Here is a 14,625-nt window from a genome sequence, read left to right as displayed (position 1 = left end):
GCGAGCGCCCGGGCTCGCGCGGGGCTCCTGGCTGGTGGCGTCCGGTGTGGCCCCCAGCACCACCTCCCGGCAGCCCCCCCAGCATCTCCCCCAGTATCCCCCCAGCATCCCCCAATAACCCCCCAGCATCCCCCAGTGCTCCCCCCAGCACCTCCCAGGACCACCCCCGTCATCCGTTTCAATATCCCCCCCAAATATCCCACCCCAGTATCCCCCCAAGCATCCCCCAGTGCTCCCCCCAGCACCTCCCAGGACCCCCCCCCCCGTCATCCCTTTCAATATCCCCCCTAATATCCCACCCCAGTGTCCCTCCCCCCTAATATCCCACCCCAGTATCCCCCCAGTATCCCCCCAGCATCCCCCAGTGCTCCCCCCAGCACCTCCCAGGACCCTACCCCTTAATCCCTTTCAATATCCCCCCTAATATCCCACCCCAGTATCCCCCCCCCTGCTCTCCCCATGTCCCCCCCGACATCCCTGACAATATCTCCCTCCTCATCCCCCCGGTCTCAACCCCTGCATGCCCCCCAGCATCACCCCCCACCACCCTTTCAGCACCCCCAGAGTGAATCCCCATCAATGCCATGGAGGTATCCCCCAGAATCCCGCCCTCCTCACCCTCGGTCTGCTCCCCCAGCCCAGCTCGCCAGCATTTCAGGGAATTTAAGGCTAAAAATACCCACTGAGGGGGAACCCAGCTACAGGGAGCACTTCCCCCCAAGCTGGCTGTTGCAAAGCACCCAGCCTCGAGCTCTCCCCAGACTGGTGCAGCCCAGCATCCCCTCCTTGCCCTCCCCCCCTCCCTGTCGTGCACTGCTTCCAGCAGCACAAATTATTCAGGATGAGGATTTTTTCCACTTGTGCCCTGGTGGACAGCATCGGGGGGGGGGGGGGCTTGTGGAGGTGTGTGGGTGCCTGGATGTCCTCCCAGGGCCACTTCTGCATCCCCATGTCCCACTTGCAACCTCCACTACTGCCCTGAGCTGGGCAGTCCTCAGCCCTCGGCAGCTCTGGGGGGACATCTTCAAGGGACCCCACTTCCAGCCCCAAGGCCAATCCTGAGGATGGAGGAAAGACCGAGATCCTCATGCCAGGTTTGGGAGCCCCTGGGGCTGATACTTGCCTAGGAGAGGTCCCTGTCCTTCAGCCTAATCCTTCCCCTCTTCCAGCTTCAGGAGAAAAAAATCAGAGTGGGAAAACAGAAGCAAGTCTGACATTGTTCCCTCTGTCACAGGCAAAGGAAAAGCCAAAGCAGCCGAGAAAAATCATCAACAACTGGTTTTGGCAAGAAGAGGCAAACCAGAGCTTTCCATGAATTTTTTTTTTCCCTTTTTGCTAGAAAGGTTGCTTTTCTTCCAGAGAGAGCTTGAAGGGTGGCTTCTCGCCAGCTTCATCCCAAAGTCATCTCCCTGGGACAGTGAAAACCTGGCCCAGATTTAGGAAAACCCTAAGTCACAGGATCAGGCCCCCACATCCCTGGGGTCTGCACCCCATTGTGCCCCATGACTTGGAGCTGCCATAGAGGTTTTGCTGCTGCAGGCACAGCTTGAGGGGGTGGGGGCAGACTGGGGCATCTCCCCGAGGATTCGGGATTCCCCAAATCCCTGGTGCTGGCTGGGGCATCCCACACCCCTGCAAGGATGTGTTTCATCCCTCTGGATCCTGCCGTGGCCAAGGGACACCCTGAGAGGGGTCACTGCCCCCCCAGGCTCCCCCAGCCACGGCTTTGCCATGTCCTGAGCACCACCGGGGGTAAAGGCTTATGGGGGGAACAAACCCCAGAGCCAACAGCAGGCAGGGAGCCCCAGGTGCCTCTGTGCACCCCCAAACACCTCTGGGCACTCCCAGCTGGCTCTGGGCAACCCCTCAGGCACAGGCAGCCCAGGACTGCCCCTCAGCAGCCCCTGTGCCCCCCGGCCCAAAGCCCAGGAGCGCCTGTGACCCTGCTGCAGGGTCACCATCGTCACCCCAGGCTGCTGCAGACTGGGGCGTGCGGTGTGTGGGGACATGCAGTTAGTTAGGCTGTGCCTGGGGTCTTCCCCCGCTGAAATCGCTGTCCTGAGCTGGGGCTGCAGGGCTGCTGCCTGTCCTTTCCCCCATGGGGGCCAGGGCAGCTCAGCCCCCCCCAAAAAACACATTCTTCCCCTCCCGGGACTGGGGCTGGCAGCCTCTCTGCCCCCAGGCTGCACGAGCAAACATCCAGACACACACACTTGGAGTGTTTTGCAAGGCTGGGAGTGGGGTGACTTTGCTGGGGGTGTCTGCAAAGTTGGGCATTGGGTGGGCACCCCACCGGAGCTGCAGCAAGTTGGGGGTGCAGGGACGCCCTGGAACGGGCAGAGAGGGAGTTTCAGTGCATCCGCGCAGAAATTAAACAGAAATCAAGAAGGAGAAAAAGAAGAAGAGGAAAAGGCGATGTTTGGGGACAAAAAAAAGGGTTAAAGCAGTGCAGAGGAGGAGAGGTGAAGGCCGAGGGCTGGCGGAAGGGGGGGAGTGGCGGGGAGAGGCTGGGGAGCGGGAGCTGGGCTGGGTGAGAACATCCTGTACCCTCGGGTGACAGCGGCCGGCGCGGGCGGGGGGCGAGGGGGCACTGGGCCGGGGGCAGTGCCACACACCTCCCTGGGAACTGGGGCGACCCGGAGGGGATGGGCTCGCACAGTGGCGACAATCCTGCTGAGGGGGTGAGGCTGGGGAGGGTCTTGGGCTGCCCTCGGCCCCAGCGTCCCTTCAGTCTCGTGTTCCCTGCTGCTTTTAACCAAGCAGGGAGACAGAGCCCCGTGCAGGGCAGGGGAGGAGGAAGGGGCACCCCAGTCCTTGTACCCGTCCTTCCCCCGTCCCCCACGTGTCCCCACAGGGAAGCTCGCTGCAGCAAAGCTCTCCTGCACAAGGATGCCCTGCTCACACCGCGCTTTGCGGCTGAGGCTGCCCCCACCCTGGGGTCCCCCTGTCCCCGGGGCTGGCAGCACCCCACACGCGCCAGGGGCCCCTTCCTGTGTTTGTTAAGACGCCGTGAGTCAGGCGTCTGGTTTTCGGTTTAAGCCAATATTTACCAGCCGAGAGCTGCCAAAACAAAGCTGCGGCTTCACCAGTAAATATAGGGCTGAGATGGGGCGGGGGGAGGGGAGGGGGATTTATGCGACCCCCACCTCAGCACAGCCACCCCCTTCCCACCTCTCTGGTGCCCCCACCGTCCTTCTGCCAGCGTGGGGACACCGCAAAAATGGGGACACCGCAAAGCCCCCATCCAGCACACCAGAGGTTAGCCCCAAACATCACTGCCCGTCCTTCCAGGGGGACCGCACTGCAGGACCCGAGGGGTGTCAGAGCTGGGGGCATTGCAGGGACCCCCAAGGCTGCGCTGTCCCTGGGCAGGGGGGTCTCTGCCGGGCTGGGGTCCCCGGGCCGTGGGCACGGTGCCGCTGCCCTCTGCCGGTCCCGGCGCGGCCCGGGCTGGGCGTTGCTCACATCCTGCCCCTGCCAAGAGCACAAAGCCCCGGCCGGGGCCGGCCCTGGGCAGGCAGGGCTCCCCGGACCTCTCCGGGCTGCTCCCGCTGCTGTGGAACAGCTGCGGGTGTGGGGCTGGGGACCCCGCACAGATGAGGAGTCCGGGGAGAGACCCTGCGCCCCGTGTCCCCTCCCCTCGCTCTGCCCGGGGCTGGCTGCTGCAGGAGAGGGGCTGCTGTCCCCGTCCCTGTCCCCAGCTCCCCCTTACCCCCCACCTCATCCTGCCCCAGTGAGGACATTGATCTGGTGGCCTCTTGCCAGGACCACCACGACAATGAGAACAAGACCCTCCAGATTTTAACCACCCGCCACAAGTTTAAAACTAAAATCCAGCTCAGAATTTTCTCCTCTAGCAGCCCCTCTGAGCCAGACTGGCAGGGGCCAGCAGGTCCCTGTATTGCCCCCCATGTTCCCCTTCAACAATGGGGACTCCCCCAAGCTGTGCCACCCTCCCAGCTGTGTCCCTGGTGTTTCTGCAGGTGCAGATCCTCAAGCTGCCAGTCACCCTTGTCCTGAAAAGAAAGTTTCCTGCAGCACCTCCTCAGCTGCCAGGGGTTGCCCCCAGCCTTTGTGGCCTCCCCATCTGGTGCAGAGCCCTCGGGGCAGTGGGGAGTGGTGCTGTGGGTGCCTGGTTCTTGTGATCCCCAGGGACAGAAAAACATGGGGTGAAGTCTGCATTGGAGAAGCCAAGAACACCCTCTCTGCTGATCCCCTCATCTCCCGCTGCTTCCACAGCTCTGCCAGACAGATGCCTCCTCTTCCTCACCTGGCTGTGGTACGTCTGTGCCACAGCAGGAAATAAACCAAGGCAAGCACAACCCAAGCAGCTCCCTCAGATCCTGGGGCTGCTGCATCTTCCCCTTCCCTGCACCCCCTTTGTAAAACTCCCCTTGAGCAGAGCTCAGCCCACGGCTGCTGGTGGCCTAGCCCAGACTGCTGTATGATTGCACACACATACAGGTAAAGCCATCATGTCCAGGTGGCTTCTTCCAGGAGCATCTGGCCCTGCTGTCCCTGTCCTGGGCCAGGAACCTGGCTGGAGTGAAAATGCCCCCAGGAAGCTTGGCAGAAGCTGGTCTTAATTCAAATTCTCCCACAACCAGACCCAGGAATGCCTGGAGAGGGGGAAATACAGGGTGGCAGGGGCAGCATAGAGGGGCACAGGGAGGCTCTTTCTTCACCACTGGCTGTAGGAGTCCCGGGGGTCCTTGCAGACACCGAAGTTGCTGTTGGTGATGGAGCCCACGATGGTTTTATTGGCGTCACAGGTCAAGCCTCTCTCACAGGGACACTTGTAGTAGACCCCATAGATGCTCTGCAGGGAACGGGACTCAGTGCAGTGTGGGGCACATGCCCCATCCCTCCCCAGCCCTGGGAGCAGGGAAGCACCTACCTTTGGAGAGCACTCCTGGGACTCGGCTGCCTTCGGAGCACATCGGGCCAGGCTGAGGCCGTTGACCCGGTGGCAGCAGCTGCTCTTGCACTGGGCACTCTGCAGGCACAGCTCCCCATTATCCTGCAGCACAAGGCAGGGCCTGAGCACCGGGTCCCTCTTTGTTCCCCTTTAATCTCACCCTAGCTGTGAGCCCATGGGGTTTGTGTGGGTGTTGAACACCAGCTCTGCCTCTCAGCTGAGGCTTAGCACCACTGCCCCCATGCCCCAACCTCCCACTCTGCAGCATTTCCTCAGTCTGGCCCAAAATACCACCCCCCAAAGTGTATTTTTCAGGACTCACAGGAGGGCTGAGACACCACAGGAAAAGCATTTCTCCTCCCCAGGCCCTGTGAACCATCCAGGGTGGGGGTCCTGGCTGGCTCAAGCAGCTGAGAGCTTGTCTGATCATTTTCTGTGTTCCCTATCCCTTTATAGAGCTGATTTCCCAGGCTCCAAGTTCCCTCACAACACCAGAAAACTCAGCAGCCACCTCCAGCCCTCCGTGCATGTCCCTTGCAGCAGTGGGAGCATCCTGTGCCAAGCACAGGGCTGGCCTCCCCTTACCAGGTTGAAGATGAGCCCTCGCTCGTGCTGCGCCAGCAGGGCTGGGGCCAGGAGCAGCAGGGCCAGCAGGCAGGCAGGCAGCACGTTGGCCATGGTGGGCTTGATGTGGCTCTGCCACGGGGCCAGCAGGTGTTTTATAGCCCCTGTCTCCATCAGCTGACGTGGCTGCTCCTATCACACCTCAGCTCGTGGCACTGGGGCACTGCTGCACTGCAGCACGGACCCAGTGATGCCTGGGCAGCCAGGGCTACCAGGTCCTGTTCCCAGGTGACTGTCCCCTCTGGCCATGTCAACCTGCCCTTAGTAGCTCCTTTGGCCAGAGGGAACACAAAATAATGGCACTTCTGTGTTTCTTCTTCCTCCTCTGCTTCCCACAGTGGGCTGTGGAGCTGGAGCGCTCTGGAATGCCCTCCTTGCTGGGTGCTGCTGATGCTTCATGGGCACAGTGAGGGCTGGTTGCCATGGCAGGAGCTCTGCTCCATGGGAAAGCCACCAGATCCCCCATCTCTCAAATGGAATCATGGACACCAAGAAACCTGCTGGAGAAAGTTCATATTGTGCAAGATAGCACAGCCCCCTGCAAGGATCCAGAGCCCATCAAGGTCCCCAGCCCAAGGGCCAGCACTTCAGCCCGCCCTGCCAAATATTTGCTCTGTGTTTTAGTGCTTGGGGGGGTGGGGCTGATGAAAGGAAAACAACCCTGGGAACGGGAACGGCACAGCTTTTCATGCCCACAGTGGCTTGGCTGTTCTTGGACATGATTAATGGCCACATAGCCCCGGCCTTTGACAGCCACAGGAGTGATGCTGAGGCTGGCACTGGCTGCAGGGTGACTGTCACACTGTCATGTGGCACCGGTCCCCACGACAGGAGCTGAACCTGTGTGGTCACTCAGGATGCAGGGCAGATGTGGCTCCTGGAGAGAGGAGCCAAGGTGGCTACAAGTGCCTGCAGCCCTCTGGGGCTGCCCATGCTCCTCTGGCAGCAGGACATGGGGCCTGGGCAGAGACCTGGCCTTGCCCAGGTGCTGGCTGACACCCCGGTGTGTCCTGCTAGCAGGATGAGCCATCTCCCTTTCTGCAGTGGAGCTGTGGGGATGTGCCCTCCCTGCCTGCAGCCCCCACCGCAGTGATGCAGCAGCCTTTGTGCTCCCTACCAGTGTAGGAAGACCCTGGTGACACGGGCTGGGAGGGCCGAGGGGAGCAGCCAAGGGCACACAGCATTTGGGACACATCACAGGGCACACAGCAGAGCCCGGTGACATCCTGGGGGTCATGGCACAAGCCCTGGCACATTCTGGGGCACATGCTGGGAGTCAAGACAAATCCAGGGTCTCATCCCAAGATGCATCCCAGGGCATGTGGCACATGCTGGGACACACCCAGGGGTGCACGGTGCAGCCCAGGCCCATCCTCACACACATCCCAGGTGTGCAGGGCACAGCCCAGGGCGTTACTGGGGGCACAGCGGGGCACAGAGTGCCCCCCCGAGCGCATTGCAGGGCACGGGAGCACCCCGGAGCACAGCCCAGGCGCACAGGGGGCACCCCAGCACAGACCATGGGGTGCACACCGGGGATATTTGGGTTATCCCAGGGTGCATCTTAGGGCACACGAAGGAGGCGAAGGGCGCATCCCGAGAGAGCATCCCAGGCACGCAGGGCACATCCCCGGGGTCGTTCAGGGAGCATCCCGGGATCGCATCCCGAAAGGCGCCGCCCGCCTCCTGCCGCGCCCGCCCCGGCTGCGGGAGCGGGGTCGCTCCGGCTCCTCCCGAGTCCCCCCCGGCTGGGCGGGGGTGGGAGGAGGTCTCGCCGCCGCCCCCCGGGGCGGTCCCGCCGTGCCGGAGCCTCCCGCCGCCCCCGCTGCCGCCGGGCGGGGCCGGAGCGGGCGCCCCGGGGCCGGGGCCGGAGCGGGGCCGGAGCGGGGCCGGAGCGGGGCCGGAGCGCTGCCCGGACCGCTGCCCCCGCCATGTCCAAGCTGCTGCCGGCGCAGGAGGCGGCCCGGATCTACCACACCAACTATGTGCGGAATGCGCGGGCCATGGGGGTGCTCTGGGCCCTCTTCACGCTTTGCTTCTCCATCCTGATGGTGGTGACCTTCATCCAGCCCTACTGGATCGGCGACAGCATCGACACGCCGCAGGCCGGCTACTTCGGCCTCTTCTCCTACTGCATCGGCAACGCGCTCACCGGTGAGCTCATCTGCAAGGGCAGCCCCCTGGACTTCGGCACCATCCCCTCCAGTGCCTTCAAAACTGCCATGTTCTTCGTAGGCATCTCCACCTTCCTCATCATCGGCACCATCCTCTGCTTCAGCCTCTTCTTCTTCTGCAACGCAGCCACGGTGTACAAAGTCTGTGCCTGGATGCAGCTGGCAGCGGGTGAGCGGGGCTGGGGAGATGCGCGGGGAGCGGGGGCGCTGCCATGGGCCGAGCCTTTTCCCTTTCTGCCCTCGATTCTGCTGGGGATGGGGGTTTGGCCAGTTAGGAGACCCCAGTGTCACCTCCATGCCATTTGCTCCCCGTTACTGGTTACCAGTGGGGAGTTTTTAGTAAAAAACTCCGTCCAGAGCAGTTGAGACACAGCGGACTCGCCGCATGTCGGGTGATGCTTCCCCGGTGCTGCTGCCAAATCTTGTGGCCCCAAACCTTGTGGCTGCCAAAACTTAACCTGGGGCCGCTTCTCCCAGCGCCACTGCTCCTGCTCAGCCGCAGGGAGGCTTCAGGTCGAGAGCACCGAAAACCCCCAGGGCACAGAGCGCTCTCCCGTGTTTGGCATCCCGCAGGAATGAAGCAGGGAGACGGCGATGACGTTTGCTGGCCCTTTGTAGTAACTCCCTGAGCTCGGGGAATAACGCACGGGGAGGATGAAACACGGGGAGGGGACTGGCTGACTGGTTCGGTACCATCACTCGCATTTTCTCACTTTGCTGCCCGTCCCCGCGGCTCTCCAGCCTTCCCCATCTCTCCCCCAAGGCACTTGAGACATCTGGTAACCCAGCTCCTGCGTTTGCTCGGAGCCTCAGCTGAAAGCCAAGCCAGCGCTTTGCTGCTCCTGAATCATTCATGTGAGCCGGGGCCGCAGCCCCGCTGACACCCGCGGGAGGGGCAGCGGGGTTTCTTCAGTTCCCAGCTAAAGAATCGAGCTCAAGCAAAGATTTAGATAAGAAGCTTGGGGCAGCTCAGCCTCCTGGGGAGCAGGAGCAGAGACAGGCTTTGCTGTGGTAGTTGGGGTTTTTATGGTTTTTGTTGTTGCTCTGAATGGGGGAAGAGAAAATTGTCACAGGCAGTTCTGGCCAAATGGACAGGTACTGCTGCAGTTTAGGAATTCTTTTAAAAAGTGGGCAGGCTAAGAGAGGATCCATTTCCTGGCCTTTGCTCTGAACCAGGGCACAATTTCACAAAAATTATTTCTTTCCCACTTTCCCCATTTCTCTGTTAGTTACAGGGAAGTTACAGGGAAGATTTATTCTGTATGCAGTTAACCAACTGCTTTTCCATGAAGAGAAATCCTCTCTGCAGACCAAGGAAGCTGCCTGCTCACCTTGCTGCTGGCCTGTCCCCAAGCCAAGGGAAAAGAAAACATTGGCAAAGGACAAGGCCACTTTTCCAGAAGGGGTTCTGGTTTACTGAGCACCTGGTGGCAGAGAAGGGGCACAGGTGTGGGACAAGGTGCATTTAGGGAGGCTGCAGATGTCCATGAGGGGCAGGGACAAACATCTGCTTGTCCACCACGGGGTTGTTTCTTGTGTGAGAGGAGTCAGGGACTGCCTCATATCTGCACCAGTTACTTCCAACATAAGAGTGGAGCAGGTGAAGGGCTTTTGTTAATCCTGTCCCAAAACCTCGTGTATTAACTCATCCCAAGCCTGGTCATTGATCTTGTCCAGTAAATACAATTTCTCCGAGTTGGGGAAAAAGGCACTTCTGAGATTTTGGGGCATGAGTTGCCCTTCAGCAACCTGCTGGCACTGGGAATGGTGCAGCTGCCGTGGCAAAGGTGAGGTGCTGGGGATGCCGTGGCCAGGCTGGAGCAGCTCCCAAGGTGTGTGTGAGCTCTGAGAGCAGTCACAGGAGGAGCTGCTGCTGGAACCACCACAGCTGAACAAGCAGAATTAATCTGCCCACAAAGCTGCTGCTGACAGCAGCTCTACCTTAGCAAACCCTAAGCTGGAATCAGCTACGAGGCGCTAGGCCAGGGTCTCCCTCTCGTGCAGACTAAACCCATTCCAGTTTTGTTTGGAGAAGACATTTCCTTGGCGTGACACGGCCAGGGCTCTGTGCAGAGGGAGCAGAGACGTTGCCTGGGCAACGCTGCGACAGGAGATGCTGGTGCTGCACGCCCTGGGCTCGTGGGAAGGCAGCACAGCAGATCCTGCTCCTCCCTGCCTGTGCAGCAGAGCAGAGCCCACGGGCATGAGCAACCCCAGCGCCTTTAAGGGACCAGTCTGTAGTACCTGATGTGTTTGCAGCATGACGTTTGCTCCTCCAGCTGCTCTCTGCACTTCAGTATTGATGCCTGGAAAACAGAATACATCTTTCCAACTGGGGTGAATATAAAAGCAAACCTTCAGTTGAAAGGTTTCAGGTGAACAACATGGTGAAAAATATATGTGGTATAGTAATTCTACAATTTTTATAAGGTTAGGAGATTAGTGCACTTATCATACACTGTCCAATCAAAAGGTTAGTTGGTTAGGTAATTATTCCTGGGGTCCTGACCCTCTGGAAGCAGTCCAGAGGTTTCTTTTGCCCCACTTCTGTTATGTCTAGTCCAGATTCTGGTTGGAAAACAGAACATCCTTGAACTTGGTTCTCTTCTTGGAATAAGACTAAACAATATTTAGGAATGTATTTATAAGGTTAGCTTATTGTTCCTAAAGGTAGGAAAGAAAGATAGAACAAATACTAGAAGCTACAGCAATCTACAAATATGAATTTATGTAAAACATAAAAAGCTAAAAATCTTAGGCATCATCATCAGCTCAGGAGCTCAGTGTCCCCCTGTCCCTGCAGCTACAGGGCTGATGATCGGCTGCCTGATCTACCCCGACGGCTGGGACTCGAGCGAGGTGAAGCGAATGTGTGGGGACAAAACGGACAAATACACGCTGGGCGCCTGCACCGTGCGCTGGGCCTACATCCTGTGCATCATCGGCATCCTGGACGCCCTCATCCTCTCCTTCCTGGCCTTCGTGCTGGGCAACCGGCAGGACAACCTCCTCCCCTCGGATTTCAAAGTGGAGAATAAAGGTGGGTGTGGTGGGAGTGCGCTCGATTCACCCACGGGGTGAGGCCTGGAGAGGCTGCCCAGAACAGAGGCAGACAGAGTTAAAGGAATAAAGCAGATTTATTAAAAGGCCTTCAAAGGATGCACCTCGGGCAGTGCAAGAGCCTGGCCGTGGCTCCACCCAAAATGGACAGCGTGTCACGAGTTTTGACACTTTTATGGGTTCTGGTCCATTTCCACACTGGGGTTCGTTGTCCAATTCCAGCTCCAGGTTGGGCAGTCCCATCCTCCCAGTCTGCTCTCCTCCATCCCCTGTTGTTTGCACTTTTTGGGGCTGAAGCTGCAGCGGTGTCCTTGGTTCTGGGGCTGGAAAAGGTTTGTTTTGTGTGACTGAACTGTGAGGAGAACCTGCTAACACTTTATATGAAGTTCACAGTTAAATACCAATGCAGTACAGAACCTGGAGAATATGAAAGCTAAAACTTAAGGCACCAAGGTCACTGCTGTTGCTTGGGTGGATGGTGGGTGGCCTCATCCCTGCCACAGTCACACACTGCTCTGTAGGGATGGAGAGCCAGCAGCAGGCAGAAAATTGATGGAGAACAAGGCAGGAGCCCAAATTCACCCAGATTACATTTCCCAGGCCTCTGAGGCTTTCTCCTCATCTTGTTTTAAATGTCTTCCTTTTTGAAAACAAACCTGCAAAACACACTCATCCTTTCAGGTTTACACACTAACTCTGCAATTCTCTTTTTGTTTTACAGAAGAGGGAAATGACTGACAGAGCTGATCACCACGTAAGTGATAACCCACACAGATTTTTAATATTCCCAGCATCCATGATGTCACTGTTGCATCCTGATTGCCAAAGGATTGATACCTGATTTTGGTGCTGGAGTCACATTGGTTTTATTTGTGGCTAAAGAAGAAACAGTCTTTGCTTTGCCTCCCAAAACTGGGAAAGCACAAACCCTTGCCAAGTGCAAAATAAAAACATAAAATTTGAAGTCCTACTACATTTCCCAACAGCTGCCTTCCTCTTTCTGTTCCCAGGGACATCCAGAGCTCTTCTTCCATCAGCCCTTTTCTTTGAAGTGACTCTTCTAGGAAGCTTAAACTTACCAAATTCTGTGGATTTTCTACAGCTGTGTTCTTCACCCATGGGGCTGCTCTTGGCTCACAGCTCTTGTGGAGCTTATTTGGTGGGAAGAGCCCAAAATGGACATGAGAGTTTGTCTGAGGCCATCAGCAAGAGGGACAAGAGGGCAAGGACGGCAATTTGCTGCTTTTTGGGGGGTTTGTACACCTTCTTTCAAGGCAATTATTTATGAATTAAAAAAAAAAACAAACAAAACAACCACCACCAAAATATCAGTGTTTTGGGTTTTGTGCTCATCTCCTGAGAGCAGAGGAAACCCTCTGCCATATTCCAGGTCGCCCTTTTACTGGAAAAATACCATGACATGCCAATTCCCAGCTGAGCCATGAATCCGTGAGTTTCCTGCTCTGGGCAACAATCACCAAACGCAGCCTCTGGAAAAGGGCACTTTCCTTGGGGAAAAAAAAAAACAAAAAACCAACCCAAACAGCAAAACCAGAAAGCAACGTGCTGGGCTGCAGCAGGCCTGGGACAGCACCTGCAGAGCACAGCAGATGGTGCCAGTCAGCATCAACTCCCTGCACCACCCAATTAATCTGATTAAGCCATCATCTCCCATCCCATCCAACACCCACCCATGGCAGCCCTTGGCACAGCCAGTTTCTGCAGGAGACAGAGCAGCTATTACCTGGTCAAAACCCCAAATCAGCCTGCATTATAATTTTCATGTCTACTCGCTGTAAATTGCTGGCTCCTGCAGCACTCAGTTCCTTCCAGTTTCATGCTTCCCTCTAAAAAAGTGGGAAGGTTTTATTGAGACTTTTGGCTAGATAAGACAGCAGAGATATGACATACTTGAAGAAAAATGTATTTTAGAATGGAAAAATTCCAGCAGAGTTGTCCTATTTTTTACTCTTCTCCCCTTTTTAAATAGATCACAACACCAACAACAAAATCTTTACCTATCTCATTCTGGAAATCAAAGCTGAGTCTTCACTAGTGAAGCAAATTCCATCCCTGAGCCCCTGACTCAGTACAGAATTACAAGGGGAATGTATGAAGACTAGGGCTCAGTTATTAAATAATCTGTTTATTGCAGGGCTTTCACAAAGGAAAAAAAAAAAAGAAAAGACAAAGCACCCAAGTAGAAAGAATAAAAATGTATTTTCCTTCAGGTTTTAGACTGACACAGCAAGTACAAATCCTTTAGTGTGAGCATGTCACAGCAATTTGGAAATGGAACAGACCCCAAGTGAACGAGCAGACGGTACAAGACTGAATCATGACAGCTTCTGCAGGGCTTCAACTCACAAGCTGGCTCTAGCCTTGGCTATCATGGTCAAAAAAAGCCCCTCCAGTCAGGGCTGGGAGAAGGAAGGGAAGGGAGGATGGGAAGGAGCTCTCAACAGTCAAAGAGTGCAGACCCCCCGTGGGAAATGTTCCTTCATCAGCCAGTCTCAAGTAGGCAGGACTGGGTGAGCTTTCAAGACCACAGGAATTGTTTGCCCTGCCAATGTTATCTTCACAGTCAGTTGGAAACCAGTACTGTCTGCAGTCCTCCTGTAGCAGATACAGAAGTGACCCCACAACTGGGAAATGCCAGATGAAAGGAGAAAAAAAAACAACAAAAGGTTAACTCAGTTTAAAACATTTTTGGTATGTTACCTGCCTTTTTTTTTTATTATATGCATAGAGAACCACTAAAGGAACATGCAGCATGATTTGCATAAATAAGCCAAATCAGGCTCTGAACTGGAGAAACTCTGTTCAAGTGGATTAAATTGAACTGGAGAAACTCTGTTCAAGTGGATGAAATGACCTGGTTTGTGAGTGAATGACCCTTACGAACCACAATTCCCAAACACACACACAGAAGTGACACGTAACAGTGGTCCTGGCAGCTTTGGCAATGGAAATGGTCTTAGCATCTGCATGGTCTCCAAAAATCTCTATCCTCTGCAAGCCACCACAAACCCAAAGGCCCATTTGGTCCAGAGCAAGGAAGTGACTCTGAAGTCTCAATGCTGCCAAATCTTGCTTAGAGAAGAGTGGGATGCACTGAATCTGTAACAGGATGGGCAAGTCTAGAAGAAGCCATCAAACAGAACTATCAAATGCCACAGTCATTTATCTTTTAATTAAAATTAATCCATTTAACCCATTATATCCAAACCCCCTCTGAGAAGTTTACATAGAAACCCCATAGAACATTTCTTACTTGGGGTAACTCTAGAAACAGCTTCTAATCCAGTATCTATGTGGAAAAGTCACTTCTCTTCCACTTCTGCTAGCTCTCTTCCTGTGCTAATGGCCCAGAAAATAAAAGGCAGTCCCATCCTGGGAAGTTATTTCTGAAGGCCTGCACCTGAAGCAAATTAAAAGAAATCCTTACACTGGAATTTCAAGTGTTGATTTTCAAAGTCCAGGGCTGCAGCATGGCTGTGATACAGGCACTGCAACCCTTCCCTTGGGGAAAAAAAGTGAACGGTCAAAAACGAGAAGTCAGAGCAGACTGCATCAGTGAAAGCCAATCTCTCAGGAATACCACCTCAAGCAAGGCAAAAAAGTGCCAGTAAGGGATAAAAAACCCCAAAAACGTATGGCTCACTATAATGTTAAGAGTTGCCTGCAATAAGGCTCTCTCTGCAGGCTGAGGGTGCACCCATCTGTTTGCTGAGGGTTGTGCGTTGAGTCAGTTCCAGCTTTTGCTTATTTTGCTTGTCACCTCTTAGTCACAGGTGTTGAAGTAGAAAACATCACCAAATCCAGAAACTATTCTGACTATCAAGGGCA

The 14,625-nt window shown here is 55.9% G+C and overlaps 2 protein-coding genes across 3 annotated transcripts; one reads left to right on the top strand and one right to left on the bottom strand.

The window, feature by feature from the left end:
* Nucleotides 1-4,625: 4,625 nt before the first annotated feature.
* Nucleotides 4,626-5,783, bottom strand: CLPS (colipase). The gene is made up of 3 exons (XM_068173233.1): nucleotides 5,504-5,783; nucleotides 4,898-5,020; nucleotides 4,626-4,819 (listed from the first exon to the last, which is right to left on the bottom strand). Exons 1-3 carry the CDS (start codon nucleotides 5,654-5,656, stop codon nucleotides 4,682-4,684), a joined length of 414 nt encoding a protein of 137 aa, XP_068029334.1. The 5' UTR covers nucleotides 5,657-5,783; the 3' UTR covers nucleotides 4,626-4,681.
* A 1,594-nt stretch (nucleotides 5,784-7,377) lies between these two features.
* On the top strand, nucleotides 7,378-12,087 carry LHFPL5 (LHFPL tetraspan subfamily member 5). Of its 2 annotated transcripts, none has more exons than XM_068173232.1 (4): nucleotides 7,378-7,885; nucleotides 10,520-10,756; nucleotides 11,498-11,530; nucleotides 11,787-12,087. In XM_068173232.1, exons 1-3 carry the CDS (start codon nucleotides 7,474-7,476, stop codon nucleotides 11,512-11,514), a joined length of 666 nt encoding a protein of 221 aa, XP_068029333.1. In that variant the 5' UTR covers nucleotides 7,378-7,473; the 3' UTR covers nucleotides 11,515-11,530; nucleotides 11,787-12,087. The 2 variants fall into 2 exon arrangements, with proteins under 2 accessions (XP_068029333.1, XP_068029332.1); XM_068173231.1 differs by having other exon boundaries at nucleotides 7,467-7,885; nucleotides 10,493-10,756.
* The last annotated feature ends 2,538 nt before the right edge of the window (nucleotides 12,088-14,625 follow it).

Source organism: Anomalospiza imberbis, chromosome 26 (genome assembly GCF_031753505.1).
Source record: "Anomalospiza imberbis isolate Cuckoo-Finch-1a 21T00152 chromosome 26, ASM3175350v1, whole genome shotgun sequence".
Classification (NCBI taxonomy): Eukaryota; Metazoa; Chordata; class Aves; order Passeriformes; family Viduidae; genus Anomalospiza; species Anomalospiza imberbis.
This window is presented reverse-complemented; position numbering and strand designations above follow the sequence as displayed.

Bases quoted from the DNA above. Each gene is read 5' to 3' on its own strand.
- CLPS (XM_068173233.1), bottom strand. From the start codon at position 5,656: ATGGAGACAGGGGCTATAAAACACCTGCTGGCCCCGTGGCAGAGCCAC. The intron at 5,021-5,503 runs GTAAGGGGAGGC...CTTGTGCTGCAG, and splicing joins GAGGGCTCATCTTCAACCTG to GATAATGGGGAGCTGTGCCT. The intron at 4,820-4,897 runs GTAGGTGCTTCC...CGTTCCCTGCAG, and splicing joins CCCAGGAGTGCTCTCCAAAG to AGCATCTATGGGGTCTACTA.
- LHFPL5 (XM_068173231.1), top strand. From the start codon at position 7,474: ATGTCCAAGCTGCTGCCGGCGCAGGAGGCGGCCCGGATCTACCACACC. The intron at 7,886-10,492 runs GTGAGCGGGGCT...TCATCAGCTCAG, and splicing joins CTGGATGCAGCTGGCAGCGG to GAGCTCAGTGTCCCCCTGTC.